This window comes from Ovis canadensis, chromosome 3 (genome assembly GCF_042477335.2).
Source record: "Ovis canadensis isolate MfBH-ARS-UI-01 breed Bighorn chromosome 3, ARS-UI_OviCan_v2, whole genome shotgun sequence".
In the NCBI taxonomy this organism is placed as follows: Eukaryota; Metazoa; Chordata; class Mammalia; order Artiodactyla; family Bovidae; genus Ovis; species Ovis canadensis.
Genome location: NC_091247.1, coordinates 3,555,955 through 3,574,582, shown reverse-complemented (window position 1 = coordinate 3,574,582; position 18,628 = coordinate 3,555,955). Strand labels below are relative to the sequence as shown.

Sequence of the window (18,628 nt, the reverse complement as noted above, 5' to 3'; positions counted from 1 at the left end):
GGGTGAGACCAGGAAACAGGTGGGCTGCTATTGAGGAGACCCGGCCAATGAAGTCGGGGGCAGTGACCATTCCCCGCGAGCCCAGACTGGGGTCCTTGTCGGGGGGCAGCTTGCATCTGCATGGCTGACCCCACACCAGGCCAGGCCTGGCCCCAAAAGCAGACAGAGGGGCAGCGTGGAAGCTCCACCTGCCCAGAACCCAGGTGGACAACGGAAGTGCGTTTTGCCAGGAGGCCCATGGTGGCCCCAGAGCCCCTTGATTGGTAGCCAGAGGCCTCAGGGCTGTCTTGGCATGTACCCCACACAACAGCCCGTTGGAGCCCACTCAGAGCCACTTCCTACCAGCCCGTGAGCTGATCCTCCGTCTGCTCAAACTGGGACTGTGGGCATCGGAAGCAGCCCTGGCTGGGACTGTGTCCAGGTGCTTGGGCCAGTCTGACCCTGTTCAGGCAGGATGACCAGCACAGAACTGGGGTCAAGGCTGACATCCCGACGCTGGTCCTCACTTGCCACCAGTTGCCCATGGGCCTTGCACCCCTACCTGTTCAGCCAGTGTTCTTGAAATAGATCCGTCAGCAGACTCTGCCCTTCCACAGCAGACACCACAAGTGCACCCCTACTCTGCCCTCTGTGGCAGGCATCACCAGTTGACCACACCTTCCACCTTCCCCTGCAGCATCACCTCCAGGGAGAGGCAGGGGCAGGGTCGGCCACTCCCCACCTCGTCCTCTGGTTTTGTGATGGGGAGAGAAGTCGGCAAGTGAGCACGTGTGACCTGGGGATGCTGCAGCCCAGGGTTGAAGGCCATGCTGATGGATATGCTGGGCAGGGCCAGGCATGTGCAGTGCCTGGGGGCTGAGAACAGAGGGGCACAGAGCCACGTGACCCACCCCCTCTGGAGAGATGGTCAGAGCTGGTGCCTCCCCCGACCTCTGCACACAGAAGATTCCACAGAGGATGGGGTGGGAACATGGCATCACGCTGTACGTACAGCCTGGATGAGGCAAGTCCTATTTCGTGAGCGGAAACTGCAGAAACAGTGGAAATGCTTCTGTCATTCAGATCAACGTGCTTCCCCGAGATCGAAGTGGCACTAGGGTGGGGGTGGGGGGAGGATTCAGAAAGGCATGGAGGGCAGTGGCTGCATCTCCCTGGAGGTTCTCAGGAAGGTCTCCCAGAGGCTGGGCCACTGCCCACCCCGTCCCCAGACTCAGGTTCCTGGTGGCATCATCGTTTCAATAGCCTCGGCACCTGTGACAGTGACGTCGACTAGGGCCCAGCCTGCCCATTCAGTCCTGCTCCCTCCAGCCACGTGGCTCTCAGAAGGGCTCGTCCCACGTCTCGCTGTGACCTGTGACCTTGGAGCTTGGGCTACAGCCTCCAGCCCCTCCTTGGCCACTGCAGGACAGGCAGCATGAAGCCACTGAGACATCAAGCCTTCCTTCGTCCCCGGTCTCGAGCCTTCCTTCGTCTACGGCCTCCCTGGACCAGCCCTCGGTCTTTTCTTCTCAATCCATTCACTGTTCTTAGTGAAGGGAAACCGACAGCGTTAATGATCTTGGGAGTCTCCCCGTTTGTCCTCATAGCGTGCAACGGGAGTGTGCAGCCTGGAGTCAGCAGGCCACGTGGGTTGGATTCCAGGGCTTGTCCGTGATTCGTTCTTCCGGGACGGCAAAATGCCGCTCAGAACTGACACACTGTTACCCGCTTGGACACCCACGTGCCAGCACGCCCTTGGGCTCCCTGCTGCTAGGGAGGGACAGAGGTGAGGCCCGCTGCCCCAGTGTTTGTCTGCCCTGCCGGCCGCCAGCCGAGTTTGCAGGAGGAAGCTGCCACAGCAGGAAGCAGCTCCAGGAAAAGGCCCCGGGAGGGCTCCTGCGTCCCACCTTCTGTCTGTGTGGAGTGTGTCCTGGTCCAGAGGGAAGGATGGCTTCCTGAGCTCAGAGCCACCCCTCAGCTGTAGGCCGACTTCATGCGGTGGAGACGTGCACCAAAAAAGTTCACGTCCCAGAACCAGCACGGAGTGGGGAACACGATTCTGTGAAGGATACTGAGATGGAGGAGGGGCCGGGGCCCCATGCCATCACCAGGGTACTTGCAAGAGGGAGGCCAGAGGTCAGCCTGCCAGCCCTGGACGTGGAGGTAGGGCCCAGGGCCATGGTTGGCTTCTAGAAAATGGGAAAGATGCAGGAAAGGAGTCTCCTGTCCGGGCGGGGTTCGAGGGGGCATAGGTCACCAGCGGGAGCCCTGCAACACCTGACTCCAGCCCCACATATCCGATTGGACTCTCGAAGTCTGATACCATGAGAGAGGAACCGTGTGGTTCTGAGCTGCGGGTCTGAGGAGTCCACGTGGGGCCTCGCTGTGCTCACAGGGGAGGCAGGAGCTGTGACACACGTGTCGCTGCTCACACGCACGCCTTGCTGTCCACCACCTCACTCACAAGACACGAGCTCCAGGACAAGTTTCTATGAGAGTCAAGGGCCCAGGGTGGCAGCGGCCGGGCATTAACCCCAGCACGGGCCCCTGGCTCTCGCCAGCAGAGCCCTGAGTCCTTACTCCCGGCTCCAGCCCCCAGTATCTGGCGGACATGAGCCAGGTGCTTGGCCTCTGTGTGGGGGCATCTGCTGGCCTGTGTTCATACACTCACCCCACACACGTGCACGTGCGCACACACCCTGGGCTGCCTGCCCCGTGCGGCTGTGGCCGCGGGCACCAGCCCGTCTGAGCCCCCCTGTCTTGCAGAGGGAACGTGAGAACGGCTCCAACCTGGCCTTCATGTTCCGCCTGCCCTTCGCCGCCGGCCGCGTCTTCAGCATCAGCATGCTGGACACACTGCTGTATCAGGTCAGCCCGGGGCCTGGCTGACATCCGGTCCTGGGCCACGTCCATCCTGGGTCCCCAGGAGACCCAGTGGGACTGAGTGACTCTGGGCCCCGTCCCTGACCGGGAGCCACAGGGGTTCACCCCTGAGCGTCACCATCCTTTCCTCCCAGGAGGGTGCTGGCCTAGGGTCACCCCGGCAGCCTTTGGGTTTCTGATCCCTTCTGACCTAAGGCGCGTGACCAAGCGAGCTACCAAGGCCAGGAAAGGCCTCCTGGCTCCGTCTGCTGGCACACTGTGCAGGGGACACTGTGGGTGCCCGGCGGGCATCTCCCGCCAGCGGGTGTGGACCTGTCCACGACGCCGGCCTCACTGCGGCCCTTCTTCTCCAGTCCTTCGTGAAGGACTACATGATCCCCATCACCAGGCTGCTGCTGGGCTTGGACACCACGCCAGGCTCTGGCTACCTCTGTGCTGTAAGTGCCTGGGCCGGAGGGGGGCGGGGCGGGGCCGGAGGGGGGCGGGGCGGGGCCGGAGGGGGGCGGGGCGGGGCCAGAGGGGCCTGGGCGGGGTGGGTGGGGCCTGGGCGGGGTGGGTGGGGCCTGGGCGGGGTGGGTGGGGCCTGGGGGGTGGGTGGGGCCTGGGCGGGGTGGGTGGGGCCTGGGCGGGGTGGGTGGGGCCTGGGCGGGGTGGGTGGGGCCTGGGCGGGGTGGGTGGGGCCTGGGCGGGGTGGGTGGGGCCTGGGCGGGTGGAGGGGCGGGGCTTGTGGCGGGCCGGGCCGGGCAGCCTCGCCCTGCCGGGGAGGCAAGCGCCGCCTCTGCGGCCCGAGGCCGGCCCAGCCCAGGCTCTGCGTTGCAGATGAAGATCTCAGAGGACGACCTGTGGATCCGCACCTACGGGCGCCTCTTCCAGAAGCTGTGCTCCTCCAGCGCCGAGATCCCCATTGGCATCTACAGGACCCAGAGCCACGTCTTCTCCACCGAGGTGCGGGGCAGAGGCCTGGGGATCCGGGCCCTTTGGGGGTCAGGTTCACAGGCACCCCCGTGGTTCCTTGGGCGGCTTTAGGGGAGGGGAGAGCACCGAGGGGCCCCCGCGAGTTGTGAGCCCACGGGGGGGCTCAGACAGCCTCGGGGGTCAGGGCAGTAGCGCCACAGGCACCCAGGAGGCTCTGGTTTCCTTTGCAGCCCCATGACCTCAGGGCCCAGGTGAGTGGTCCTTTCAAGCCCACAAAGAGTGCCTGAGCCCAGCCCCCCCGCCCGGGGGGGGGGGGTGGTCAGGAAGCAAGTTCCCAGGTGGCAACGGCGAAAATGCAGCTCAGAGAGGACTCAGCATCACTCTCCTCCCCCCTGCAGATGGGGAAACTGAGGCCAGGGTGGGAAGCCCAGGCACCCCCTGCCCCCAGGCTGTCTGCCCCTCAGGGCACGGCCCCCATCCTGGCAGGTACCCCTTCCTCCCCCCATCTGTCCCCACTTGCACACCCCCCAGGCCCCCAGGTCACCCACCAAGCCTTGCAAGGCTCTGCGCATCCCAGCCCACCATCGGGCTGCCCCTGTTCTCCTGCCCCAGAGGTGAGGAAACTGAGTCTCCTAGAGGGGGGTGTTCCCCCACCACCCTACTGTGGTAAAGTCAGAACACGCAACCCCAGAGAGGTGAAGGGAGGCCCACCTCTCACCAGCAGGTCAGGGACGGGCCTGAGCCAGAGTTTGGGGAGAGGAAGGGACTTCTACCTGAGAGAAGAAGGGCCTGGGGTACCCCTGGAACTGTGACTGTCCTCCCCATTGCCCCAGCTGCTCCGTGGGTCCCCATGGTCCTCTGCCCAGCACCCGTTCCTCTTCCCTGTTCCCCCCCACCCCTGTCCCCGGACACCCTTCCCCTCCCAGGCCTCACCCCTCCTCCCCGGCCAGTCCCAGGTCTCGGTGAGCGTGGAGGACTGCGAGGACACTCGGGAGACAAAGGGGCCCTGGGGCGTGCGGGCGGGCACGGGCGGCGGCAGCACCCATGGCCGGCACATGGTGGGCAGCGACCCAGCCGAGCACCCGCTCCTGCGGCGCAAGAGCCTCCCGTGGGCGCGGAGGCTGAGCCGCAAGGGCTCCCGGCACACGGGGAAGGCGGCAGCCGAGTGGATCAGTCAACAGCGGCTCAGCCTGTACCGGCGCTCGGAGCGGCAGGAGCTCTCAGAGTTGGTCAAGAACCGCATGAAGCACCTGGGGCTGCCCACCACTGGCTACGGTAAGGGACAGGGCGTCTGTCTGCTCTCCTGGCCCATGTGGGGAGGGGGGCTCCCCTAGATCCAGCGCCAAGCCCCGCAAGGAAGGGTTCATTCACCCTCTGCTCTGGGGCCTCCGTTTCCACATCTGTAGAAAAAAAGATGCCTATTGCCTGAGCCAGTAGGCAGCCGTCCTGGAGGAGGCGGCTGTGGGTGGGGATAGCCTTGCTAGGCTCCCTGAAAGCCAAAGGCACTGGCCTCAGCCAGGGGGCAGATTGACCACCTCCAGCCGGTCCTGCCGGGATCAGGAACGCAGGACCCCACCTTGTTCCCCTGAGAATAGGAACAGGGGCATGGCGGGGACACCCCAGAGCCCTGGCCACCCCTCCTGGACCCTCCCCGCAGCCGGAGCTCGTGCGGGATAGGGGCGGGGCAGGTCAGGGGCCCAGCATCAGGACCTCCACTGCTCCTGGGGCAAGGCCACCCCATTCCCGCGACTTCAGGGCGGCGCCACCAGGGCGTTTGTCGTCGTTGGCAGATTTTCTCCGTAGCTTGATTCGGGGAAAAGTTTGTGACTCTGACCGTGAACGGGGCTGGGGTCCCCGGCCGGGCCTGAGGGGACTGGCCGGCCCCTCCCTCACTCCAGAGATGCTGCCTCTGTTGATGGGGCTGAAAGGGGCCCAAGCCCGCCGCCCCTCCACCACAACCTGGCCTCATCCACACCCCAGGCTGGGTGGAGGCTCTGACCTCCGCTAGGCTCCGTCTCTGGGGGACTCTGCCCCACACCCCACCCCGGGCCTGGCTATATTTTTCTGGGCACCCACTCCCCTACCCTGCCACCTGCTGCTCACCTCCTGGGTCAGGGGCCCTCAAGCCCCTCCAAGTGGGACCAAGCGGCTTCGGGCTTCACCCAGAGCCGCCCAAGTGTCTCTTGGGTCTGGCTATATGCCAGGCGCAAGGAGATCACCAGCCAAGAGAGCCGCCTAGCCCCTCCAGGCCACGCCCCTGCTGCACGGCATACTTGTCCACTCTGTGCCCTTTCCCCGGGCGCGTGCTGTCACCCCGTCCTGGGTGGTGTGCTGGTTGCTCAGGCTCCCAGTGGGGGGTCCCGTTTCAAGGCCCCATGTCACACCCTGGCAGGTAGACACTCCAGCCCAGCTGAGCCCCAGAGCAGGCCCCTGCCCCTCGGGGCTCCCCTGGGCCTCCCCGCCCCCCACGCGCCCCCACCAGAGCTTGGCAGACAAAGAGCTGACTTCTCGTCTGGGACAGACAGGCCGCCTGCGGCCTGCGTGCACCTCCCATCCCCGCTCTGCCAGACGCTTCCTCCACGCTGCTTGCTGACCTCAGTCTCTCTCTCTGTTTCTGTCTGTCCCTCTTCCTATGTGTTCCGTAGAGGATGTAGCAAATTTAACAGCCAGTGATGTCATGAATCGGGTAAACCTGGGATATTTGCAAGGTAATTCTGCTCCGGAGGCCAGAGTCTGGCATAGGGGGCGTGCCAACCCTTCCTGACGGTCCACCCGGTGGCCGCCCGCCCCGGCCAGGCAGGCAGACAGGGCGAGACACGAGAGAGGGCCCCATGGCTCCCAGGCTGCCCCACTGCGGGGACCCTAACTTTCTCCCCATTGACTGCTGCCTTCAGCACGGCCCCCTGCGCCCCAGCCCTTCTGCCCACTTAGCTGTCTGAGATAAGCCCTGCTCTGGACACACAGGCAGCCACCGGCCGGCCCCTGGGAGCCCACCCAGCTCTTGAGAAGCACTGGCATGGAGCACCCCAGGCCAGGGTGCCCGTGCCCCCAGTGTGGCGGAGCACAGTGAGACCTGAGCTGGTGCCTGGGGCCTTGGGGTCTGCAGCACCCTGTGCCTTTGAGGGCCACCCAAGCCAGGTGGACAGTTGACCTCCACTCCCCAGCTGGGGCTTCATGAGATGGGGGCCTCTTCAGTTGAGACAAAGTCTGATTGTACCACATTTTCATCCAGGCACTCAGGTGCTGCTTGGGCCCCTGTATCTTGCAAGAAGACACCCCGCAGTCCCCAGAACTGCCCCACGACCCCAACAGGAGTCAGAGTCCAGGCCCCAGACCTCACTGCTGGGACCCTTTCTTTACCTGGGGGCTCCCCAGGCTCAGAGCTGTGCAGGCCTCCTGAGCCCAGGTGGGGGTTAGCTCAGGCGGGCTGGTTTCTGAGGATGGCCGGGGCTGACAAGACCTAGGATTGAGAAGCTCTGGGGTGCACTGCGGGGGAGCTGTGGGGCGGCCCGGGAGGCAGAGCCCTGACTGCACCCCACCACCCGCCCCGGGTCCCTGCGTTTTTCCTCACTTGCACCCACGACCGTGTTCACAGCAGACTCCCCACTAGGCCAGCGCGAGTCCGAGCCTGGGGCTGCCCCCGAGCAGCAGGGCTGGGTTGCCACCTCCCTGTGGCCGGCTGCACCCCTACTTCTTGCCAAGGCTCGCAGGCAGGGTGGCTGCAACAGTGACCCCGCAACAGGGTCACTGCGTGTTGTTTACTGAGCCCCTGCCCCTGGTGTGTGGACATCGAGAGGGGCCTGGGCCAGGACCTAAAACCAGAGGAGAGGCTGGTCCCAGGGGGCTGCAGGGTGGTCCTCCAGGGGGATGCCACCACAAAGCACCCCCCAGCTGGGTGCAAATGAGAGAGGAGACGCCCCCAGCCGTGACATGTCGAGACAGCCCCTTGCACACAGTCACCCCTTGGGGGAGGGCTTCAGTTGCCCCCAGTTCACAGTTCTGGGGCAGGGGCTCCAGAGGGGTTGTCGAGAGACTGGTCTGCGGATCCAGGGAGGAGCCCCCACGGAGGCCGGAATGCCAGGTGCGGAGGCAGGGGAGCTCTGCCTTTGGTCATGGGCCAGCCCCCAGCCCCACACCAGGCCCTCCTTGGAGCACAGCAGGTGCAATGAGGCCGCCCCTTCTGGGAAGTCAGGGTCAGGGCCTCGTGGGTCACCCAGTCCCCGGGCGCTACAGCTGGACCCCATGTGCCTCCCCCCACCACCTCTCAGCGCAGCACCCCCAGAAGCACAAAGCTGGGCCCAGCTTGGGCTGGGACGCCCATAGCCCGCCCGCCAGCCTGCAGGGCAGAAGCAGGGGCCATGCTGGGTGGGGCGGGTCCAGTGAGGCAGGGGCCACGCCCACCCTCTGCAGCCCCGCCCCTGGGTTAGATGGATAGGTGACCCTGTCCCTTGTCAGCCTCTCTGTTTTCCTTGTTCTTGGTGGCTGTGCTCAGGGGTACAGGGTCCACCAAAGCCTTCCGCTCCTGCCCGCACCTCCGCTGCCCCAGCCCTGCTCTTTGCTGCCCTCCATGGACATGTGCCGCCTCTGTGAGCCAAGCCCACCGGTGACCCCACACGGTGGGAGGGGTGGGGGTCAGGCCGTCCCCTTTCTGGGCGGGGACACGAGCCTGGACCAGGTGATGTCTGTGAGCCCCGCCCCCCGTTCGGCCTGCACCCCCACCCCAGCTGTCCCCTGAAGCATGCTGGGCTCCACCTGCTGCCGTGGGGGTCCCGAATCCAGAGTCAGATTCGGCCCTGAACTCGCCAGTTCAGAGAAGTGAGCCGCAGCACCCCTTGCTGGCCCGCCAGCAGCTGTCCCACCTTCCCTGAGTCCCTGACCCCCATGGCCAGGGAGCCCTCCCAGGACGGGAGGGGCCGGTGCAGACAGAAGGAGGTGGGAGGAGCCGGGGCAGAGGTCACCCAGGGCCCTACCCACCGCCCCCCTCAACCAGGGCTGTCCGCCCCAGTGCCCAGTCCTGGGTCAGGAGGTGCCTTTAGGCATCCCCAGATGTGTAAACTGAGGCCACGAGCCATCCACCTCCTGCCACTCACTGAGCGCAGGGTCACTGCTGGACAGTGGCCAGCCCAACCCCATAGTTGGCCAAAGAGACATCTATGCGGTGACCAGGGTTTCTCTAGAACCAGTTCACACCCCAGCGGGTCACATCCTGGGGCCACCCCAAGAGCTGGACGCTGGACTGGCTGTATCAGTGGTGGGCAGTGGCCTGGCCCCGTGCGTGCCTGAGGGGACCTCCAGCAGGGTGAGCCAGCTGGACTCTGGGCTGATGCTGCTGGACAGGTCTTGGGAAGCAGAGGGCAGGCCCTAGGTTGACAGCTGAGGAGGGAACTGGGGGTGGCCTGCACGGGGCAGGGGTGCTTGGAGGGGGGCGGATGAGCCTGGGTTGGGTGTGTGCACAGGTGTGCTCCACATTCAGGGTGACCACCTCCTAAGATGCTGGTGACTCAACAAGCTACGGAGATGGGCAGGGGTGGTGGCTGCCCCTGGCCCGTGCAGTGCTGGGCTGAGGCCCACGTGGGTCGGAGGACTGGCCAGGCTGGGTTCCCCAAGACGGGGCTCGGGCAGGACGGCCCTACAGCCAGGAGGATTCTGCAGCTGACTGGAGCTGCCAGCTCCTCGGGCCCCGGCGGAGCAGAGATGGGCAGGGGCTGAGGGGTGACCGCCCGCTGGGCCCTGTCTCCTCCGCAGACGAGATGAATGACCACCAGAACACCCTCTCCTATGTGCTCATCAACCCCCCGCCTGACACACGGCTGGAGCCCAACGACATCGTGTAAGTACCGCATCCTCAAGCAAGTGTAGACCGCTGCCCTTCACCACGTGGACTGGCGCTGGGCACCCACATGGGCGTCCAGCCTGGCCTCCCGGGCAAAGCGTGATGCCAGCGCCCTCCACCCTTCCCACAGATATCTCATCCGCTCCGACCCCTTGGCCCACGTGGCCAGCAGCTCTCAGAGCCGGAAGAGCAGCTGCAGCAACAAGCTGGCCTCCTGCAACCCCGAGACGCGGGACGAGACACAGCTCTGATCGCCTTGCGGAGTCCGCAAGCCCGTGATGCGTGAGCGCGGGGTCCTGCCTGGCGCCCAACCCCGAGATGCTCCCGGGATTGGGCCAGAGGGAGCGGACCTTAGCTGGGTGAGGGCTGGGGCTGCCCTGGGCACCGCCGGATGCCGGCGGGAAGCCTTTTTAACCTGTTTTTATGAATCTGTACAACCCTGATCCTTTGCACAAATGCACCGCAACTCGTGACCAGATCTGGCCACGGCGGAGGGAGAGGAGCCAGGCTGGACCACGGGCTGGGGTGAATCAGACAGGTGCCCGGGCCAGGGGCTCACACCACGACAGGAGAGGGACGCTGCAGCCCGAACTCGCCATGTTTCCTCAGTCGTGGACCAGTCTAGCTTGTGGCTCTTGGCCAAGCCATGGGGTGGGGGGTCGCCCTTCTCGCCCAAGTCCCTCCCCTGTGCGCTCATTTGAGAAGGAAATGGAAGGCAAGAGGGTCTTCAGCTTGGCCAAGCCCCTGGCCGCAGCAGGACGGGCTCTGGAGAAGCGTCAGGGGGGCCCTGTCGCGCCCTGGGGATCCTGCAGCCCATGACTTTGTGGAAGAGACTTGGACAACTGCCTTTTCCTCTATTTTTACGCTGAACTTTTGCAGCTGCACCATCTGACGCCCTTTTAAACAAGAAATCTGAAGCACAACGTGGCCACTGGGCTGCCGGCCCACGTCTCCAGGACAGGGACTTCTCCTTATCAAGGGAGGGACTCTGGGCATCACCTCAGTTCTTTTGTGACTGTTGCTGACAGGTTTGCACGCTCAGTGCTGGAAACTTCCATTAAATGGATGCGCTCTGCAGACAGGAGGTCCCCTCGTGAGGCATTCTCTCCATGGTTGCATGCTCTGGGCCTGGGTCTGCCCCAGCCGCCTAAGGGTTAGGAACAACCCCTGGGACCCCACAGGAAAGCCCCCAACCCAAGGAAATGTGGCTGGCCCAGGTCTTCCCCAAAAGCAGGAAGCAAGTCAGCCAGAGGCAGGGGTTCCGGGAGCAGGGGTCCCCTGTGCACTCCCCCATGCAGGGGTTCCGGGCCGAGCCTGGGGACAGGTCTGTGTGCCTCCCCAGCACAAAGACACCCCTGTTGGTTCTCAGCTGGGGGCTCTTGCTCTTACTGAGTACCCCCAAGAGTCTGGCAGGGGAAGGACCAACCCAGCCCCCAGGGTGGGGTGTGGCTCCAGGCCACACAGTGGTGGAGTGGGCAGGCCACACAGCGGCTGGAGTGGCCTGTCCCCAGGGAGCGACATGACTCAGGGCTGCCCTCCCCTTCCCCGGTCAAGGGAGCACGTCCAGCTCACCCCCTATTGGCTGCCCGGGACCCTCCCACCTAGAGAGGGTCTCCATGCCTGGGGTGGGGGTAGCTGCTGGGACAGTGTGGGCTGTGGGGGGTCAGGAAGGGTGTCTGATCAAGGAGTGGAAACTCAGGGGCCCTCGACGGGGTGACATGCTGTTGACGTGGGCTCGGGTGGCCTCTGGGGCCAGGGTCTGTCCCAGCAGGGTGTCAGCGGCTCCCAGGGTCCTGCCAGTGGCTGTTCCCTTCCACACCCGCCACTTCTGGCAGCCATGTGCCAGCTCCCCGAGGGTAGGAGGCCCCTGCAAGAGTGGAGACCAAGGGAACCTTGGCTGCTGGAGCGGGGTCTCCATCCAGGCGGGGTTGCAGCCCCTCAGTGCTCCACTGGGAAGACAGCATCCGACTGGGATCCCTGGAGGTGTCTGCTTGACTGTGGGTGCACAGGATGGGCAGTGAGGAATGGGGTCTCCTCTGGGCCAGACACGCTCACACCCAGACTCACTGTCACACCCATTGCCATCTGCAGAGGCTTCAGCAAAGGCCTGAGACTGGATCCAGGCAACCTGACCGGGCAAGCAGAAGACATTTCTCAATGTTTTGACAGGTTTTCAGACATAAAATGAGAGAGACACCTCTGATTTTTTCAATTCCTGTAGAAAGCTGGTCACGACAACGGCACCAGCGACAAGCGGGCTGTTGTGGCTCGTGACATGATGTGGCCCGGGAACGCCAGCCCTGAGGTGCCCATCCGCCTCCCCCCAGAGCTGAGCATTTACGGATGGACGTGGAGCAGGTGTGAACAGACTCAGGGCAACCACCCAGAATCTCAGAGAGAAGTGCATTCGGTAGCTGGGAGACGAAAGGAGGTGGAATCGTACCAAGTGCTTATTAAAAGCAGAGCGGGCAGAAAAAGGGACGAGGTGTGCCCAGCAGTCAGGAACAGGGCAGAGGCCACCCCACCCCAGCCCCTCAGAGGCCCAGCCTTGGGAGGATGCTGGCCCACCCGCCATGGACACGGGCTCGGCTGCCAGGCAGGAGTCCACACGACCACAAAGCAGGCACCCCCACGACATTTGCACCTCGTCTTCACCCCAGGCCAGACCAACGGTCGCAAAGGTGCCTTTTCCCTCTAGGGGCTCAAGTTCAGGTCAGCACCTAGGCAGCTGAGCCCCCCAACGGGTGGGCGTCTCAGGAATCGCAGCATTTTCTTGTGAGATTGGTGAGCTACAGCTTCCCGTGGGTCGCGCAGGGCTGTGTCCCTGGTGCCAGACAGGCGTGCTGGCTGGGCTGGTGCACACAGGCATGCCATCCGGGACCTCAGCCCATCACCCTACTGCCAGCCTCGCCCCTCTGGGGCTTGAGAGGCTTGGCTGGGGCCTCCAGGGGAGGAGTTCTCGAGGGCAGCCGGTGGACCAGGGCCACGTTCAGGCCCGGTGAAGTCACTGGAAGCTTGAGTGCCAAGCAGGGTGGTCTCGGAGGACTCAGGGATGCCCAGAGAAAGCAGAGAAAAATCTTTATCTGCAGATCCCTTCTCTAGCTTGGACCCCCATTATCTCCAGGGTCTCTCCAGGGTCTCTCCAGGGCTCTGCAGTGGAGAACAGCTCACCCAGAGAGCCTTCCTGAAGCCTCGACTGTCCCAGGGACCCAGGTCACAGCTCCCAGGATGCCAGGCAGGGACTTCAGACTCGCTCTCAGTATCCATAGCCCCTCTCTAGCCCAGCTCGGGGCCTGGGGCTTCAGCCCAGCAACTCCAGGAATCTGGACGGAGGGGTCACGGGGAGCCCATCGGCCCCCCTCGGTGCTGAGGCAACACCTGTGGCTGGTTCCCAGCTATCCTGCTGCACAGGGTGGGCTGGGGGTCTTCCCAAGGAAACCCTCCCCCAAGGGCCTCCCCCAAGAGCTGGTACTAAGCCTGGGTCCTTGGCAAGAGGGGCTGAGGTGGACGGGGAGCCAAAGAAGTCTAGAACCTCTGCTCATCACAGCTCCATCAAGAGAATGCAGAAGCTCTGGAGGCATAAGATAACTAATATACAGAATATATCTTTTAAGGGGAAAGAAGCAGAACACTTGAAGAGACATTTCAGAAAAGAAAAGCAAGATGACCAACAAGGACATAGAAATATGCTGCCTGCATCTCTAACCAGGAGAACAGCAATTAGAAACACCAAGAGAAGGGGTTATATTCCAAATACCAAGAGTAACAGTCAAAAAAACCCAAAAAGCCAGCGCATTCCCTGGGGGCCCAGTAGTCAGGGCTCCGGACTTTCACTGCCATGCTGCTGCTCAGGCGCTCAGTCGAGCCCGACTCTTTGCGACCCCACGGACCACAGCATGCCAGGCCTCGCTGTCCTGCACCATCTCCAGGAGTTTGCTCAAACTCATGTCCATTGCGTCAGTGATGCCAACCAACCATCTCATCCTCTGTCCCACCTTTCTCTTGCCTTCAATCTTTCCCGGCATCAGGGTCTTTTCCAGTGAGTCGGCTCTACACATCAGGTGGCCAAAGTATTGGAGCTTTAACATCAGTCCTTCCAATGAATATTCAGGGTTGATTTCCTTTAGAATGGACTGGTTGGATCTCCTTGCAGTCCAAGTGACTCTCAAGAGTCTTCTCCAGCACAACAATTCAAAAGCATTAATTCTTCAGCGCTCAGCCTTCTTTGTGGTCCAACTCTCACATCCATACCTGACTACTGGAAAAACACATAGCTTTGACTAGATGGACCTTTGTCAGGAAAAGTGATGTCTCTGCTTTTTGATACGTTGTCTAGGTTTGTCCCTGATAGCTCAGTTGGTAAAGAATCCACCTGCAATGCAGGAGACCCTGGTTTGATTCCTGGGTTGGGAAGATCCCCTGGAGAAGAGAACGGCTACCCACTGCAGTTTAGAAACACCAAGAGAATCCCATGGACAGTCCCTGGGGTCACAAAGAGTCAGACACAACTCGGCAACTTTCACTTCCATTTTCACGAGGTCACAGCTTTTCTTCCAAGGAACAATCGCGCTTTAACTTCACGCCTGCAGTCACTGTCCGGTGATTTTGGAGCCCAACAAAATAAAATCTATCACTGCTTCCACGTTTTCCCCTTCAGTTTGCCATGAAATGATGGGACTGGATGCCATGATCGAGACCAACATTTCTCAAATGTTGAGTTTGAAGCCAGCTTTTTCCCTCTCCTCTTTCAACCTCATCAAGAGGCTCTTTAGCTCCTCTTCACTTTCCGTCATTGCCATGGCCCAAGTTCAGTTCCTGGTTGGGGAACTGAGATCCCACAAGCCATGTGGCATGGCAAAAAAGGAAAAAAAAAAAAAAAAAAGCCACGACTTGGCATATACGCTCGGCATATAAAAAAATAATCTTGTCCGTGCTTAGTCACTTAGTCGTGTCTGTCTCTTTGCAACCCCATGGACTGTAGCCTGCCAGGCTCCTGTGTCCATGGGATTCTCCAGGCAAGGATACTGCAGTGGGTAGCCATTCACTTCTCCAGGGGATCTTCCCAACCCAGGGTTCAAACCCAGGTCTCCCGCATTGCAGGCAGACTCTTTACCACCTGAGCCACCAGAAAAGCCCTGTCTAGATTATTTTAAGTTTCTACGCATTAGTAAGAAAGAGAGCCACCCAGTTAGAGCAGCCCAACTGAAAGTGGGCAAAGGAAACCCCAGGAATTTCCCAGAAAGAAAGCGTAAGCACGGTCGACCTCTAAAATGCTTACCCTCCTCTACGTCAGGGGACGCCCAGTGACACAGCCACGGGGTTCTGGGTGAGCCCACCGTGTGCCCACCGAGGGCCTTCCGAGGACTGGAGGTGCCGACCTGAGCTGGAGGCAGGAGCAGACCAACCCCCCCCCGCCACCTCGATCTGCTCTGAGACCCCAGGACTCATGGGCTCAGACCCATGGGAAGGGCTCCCTGCCACACCCCCAGCGGCCTCCAACCCCTGCCGAAGGGGCTGCAGTCCACGTGGGGGCCCATGGCCCTGCTCACTCGCGGGGGCCTTGGAGTCCGAACGAGCCCAGAAGAGAGTGTGAGAGCAGGCGCCGTGTTCAGGGCTCCCTGTCCTGGTCCCCAGCGCCCAGCACTGAATCAGCAGCTAAGACCCCCTAGAAAGGCCCCTGGGGACTTGGCATGTGGTGGCGGTCCACATGCCACGGCTGGAGACTGAACCTCCAGCTGTCACACCGCTGGGGACACTAAGTGACCCACTTCCTGCGGCGCCTTTGCCCGGGGCACCTGCTGGTCTGCCAGCGCTCTGGCTTGCACGCTCACCACCAACACTCACCACCTGTTCTCCGCTTTTCTAGGAGGACCTTCATCTCTCTGCTAATAAAGACCTTTAGGGCATTTCTTTTCCTGTCTTTAATCCTGATGCCTTATTATGACAACTCCATATCCAGGAGAACCTTGGCTACTAAGTCTGGCCTCCAGCGACCTGGGCTCCACCCTGACCTAACGGGGGACACTTCCAGAGCTTCACTGTTAAGGTGGGGTCTGCTGGAAGTCTCTGCTGAGTGTTATCAGAGAAACCTAGTGTTATTCATCAGTCTACCGGGTGTCCTTGCATGGACCCCACCCCGAGCCTCGTCCCCCGGACACACCTGACCCTGAGATTAGGGTGTCTCCCAGACAATGACATGACAGTCTACATGGCACGGCTTCTCTTGGCGGCATAAATCAGTGGTGTGTCTTAAACTTCAGGACGCCTTGGACCAGCGAACATGGGTCCTTCTAGTCAGCGGTCTAGAGGCTCCAGGACGGCGCCCGGACGCCTGGCACACACTCTCCCTCAGCAGCTGAGTTGCCGTAAGCTCCAGGCCAGTGACGCCCAACGCTGGAAACTTGTGGAACCCGCCCCAGGGGGACTGTCCAGCCAGCGCACCGACCACCCCCTGGATGAAGCATCTCAGCACCCTCAAGCTGAACAGCAGGCCAGTGTGAAGAAAGACACGGAAATAAGGACATACTTTCCACCCCGCAGACAGCCGCTCTGCCCTTCCGTCATCTCATGCTTCAGCTGACCGACTCCTACTAATGCAACTGGACCAGACACCGATGTAATGTAGAAGCAAAGCCTTTAGGGATGACTCTGGTGGCAAGTGCTGAGAACCACTCATTTTAAAATGAGAATTAACACTCAAACTTTATATCAAGCTCTGTGCATGCAATTGGTTACTTTTCTGTAGGTATGCTCTACTTCAATTTAAAAAAAAAAAGAACAAGGACTGTACTGCACACAAGGAAAATTTAACACCTGGAATAAAAACAGGCAAAAAAAACCAAACATTTCTTACAAAGTATGAGACTAGAGAGAGCTATCAGTTCAACTGGAGACAAATGGTTGAAAAAAAAATACTTTAAATTCAAGTCCTGGGACTTCCCTGGTGGTCTAGTGGTTGGGACTCCACAGTTCCCTTGCAGGGCAGTTTGATCCCTGGTCGGGGAGCTGGGCTCCCACATGCCACACAGACAAAGCAAAATTTAAAAAAAATGAATGCATGAAAAAACCAAACAGGAAGGTCTGGCCGGGTCATGTTGACGTCTGGCAGGAATCATCACAACTTTGTAAAATAATTATCCTGTAATTTAAAATAAAAATTTTTTAATAGATTAAAAAAGAAATGAATTGTCAGCTGAAAGGAAAAATGCACAATATAAGAAAAAAAGTTGAGAATTGTGGGAAAAAATCCCTGATTCTTCAGCCTGCCTGGCACTGCTGCTGACGCCTCCCGGATGCTCACAAGCTTCCACCACAGGCCCCCGACAGGAATGAGCAAAGAACAGGCATCGTCTGGGGCACGTGAGTCCCCATCTCAAAGCTCGGTCCCTGGAGCGGCATGCTTGTCAATGTAACCAGTCACATCACAGAGCATTTCAAGCTGTAGATGCGGAACGTGTGTACAGATAGGTGCCCGACAGTACGTCTCAGCAGCCCCAACCCCAGGCAGCACACTCGGGCTGGAACCCGTTCCCACGCAGCCTGGCCGAGTGCAGCTGAGACCCGCGGAAAGGTACTTGGAGTTCCCACTCACCAGATGAAAACACAGGGCCAGACATGAGCTTCCAAGTGTGTTAGCTTCCGAGCCTCATAACACCACGTCTAGGCTTCACTTCCATGGGAGAGTTGAGTTCTATGCTGTTGCTATTCCTCTGTACCAGGAGCAACCCTAAACTCTCACGGCCAAGCAGGGCTCCCCTGAAACCACCTCTTACAAGTCACGTCTGGGCGTGAGGGCGTGGAGACCAGACTGTATGGTTTACTGCACCTTATCATTCATCCTGCCAAAGTGGCTTTTCCTCGCTATTTAGGAAGTAACTTGGAAAACGGTAACTTGCTCTTTCTAAAGAAAACACACAGACCCCTCTGCTGGCTGAGCACAGGAAGGGGGAGGGAGCCAGGAGCCAAGCTTCTTCCCAGGGCAAGTTCCGCCCCTGAGACTTCACACCCCACGACCTCAATGGGATCCACAGCTTGGGCCTTGGCACGGAGACCCCGAAAGAGAGAGTGCAACACTACTCTGCTGGCAATGCCAGGCCCGTGCGATGCAGCCTGGGACAGCCCCGACCTGAGACCTGGCCTGGCGAGATGCCACCATGAGGCGCTCTGCACCCCACCCACGCTGATGGACTTGGCCGTGACCCTGACCCGGCAGCCCAGCCCATCTGCCCCTCCACCAGAAACTAAGGCCACGAACGGGGAGAAGAGCTGCTTCGAGGCTGCCCATGCCCGCTTCTCAGAAGCCAAACTGCCTTCCACCAAGTAGGTCGGCGTCAATTACGAAAGGTTATCCGAGTTCACCTTAACAAGAGACTTTATTTCAAGTAACTTTTTCCCCACCAAGTAACACCTACAGTTTTAAGGAGCAGATGTACAACCCAGGGACTTCCCTGGCGCTCCAGGGGTCGGGACGCTGCTTCCACTGCCAGGGGTGTGGAGTCAATCCCCGATCGGGGGGAACTAGGGTCCCTCAAGCTGTGCAGCCAAAATAATAAATAAAAGACAATACCAAAAAAAGAAAACATGTAACGCAGATGTAAATTTGGAATTATGCTACTTTTCCGTGTGCCAGAGCAGAAAACAGAGTTTGGACCCAAACAGCCCGATCAGACATGGATCTGTGGTGACGTGCAAAGTCAAAGGACACACGGGAAGACAGCCTTCATCTGGCGTGTGCAAGCGTGTGCACAGATACATTAACGCCTCTGCACGTGTTACTTGGAAAGTAAGCGACTCACTCACCCGTTTCACCTGGGCTGTGGGGATCCCAAGTCACAGCCAAGGACTCTCACACGAACCTCCTCACCCGGGTGGACAGGTGGCAGGCTGGAATTCTGCAGGGCAAGGGCGGGCTGTCCGGCCCTCTGTGGTGAGAGCGAGACAAACGTGCAGCTGCCCGGAGGGCGGAGCGTCTGCAGGGTGCGCACAGCCCAGTCCCAGGGCAGAGGCGACGACTTCACC

General features: G+C 60.9%; 1 protein-coding gene across 5 annotated transcripts in view; it reads left to right on the top strand.

Annotated features, from left to right (window-relative positions):
- KCNT1 (potassium sodium-activated channel subfamily T member 1) overlaps positions 1-10,691 on the top strand; it is a 68,166-nt gene extending 57,475 nt beyond the window's left edge. For 3 of the 5 annotated variants that reach the window (XM_069579936.1, XM_069579937.1, XM_069579938.1), the window contains 6 exons: positions 2,746-2,847; positions 3,216-3,299; positions 3,682-3,807; positions 4,704-5,052; positions 9,523-9,607; positions 9,741-10,691. In XM_069579936.1, coding sequence (XP_069436037.1) covers positions 2,746-2,847; positions 3,216-3,299; positions 3,682-3,807; positions 4,704-5,052; positions 9,523-9,607; positions 9,741-9,861 — 867 coding nt within the window. In that variant the 3' untranslated portion in view covers positions 9,862-10,691. Of the gene's footprint in view, positions 1-2,745; positions 2,848-3,215; positions 3,300-3,681; positions 3,808-4,007; positions 4,029-4,703; positions 5,053-6,422; positions 6,486-9,522; positions 9,608-9,740 lie in introns of all 5 variants that reach the window. The other 2 variants (XM_069579935.1, XM_069579939.1) reach the window with 2 other exon arrangements.
- Positions 10,692-18,628: the final 7,937 nt, after the last annotated feature.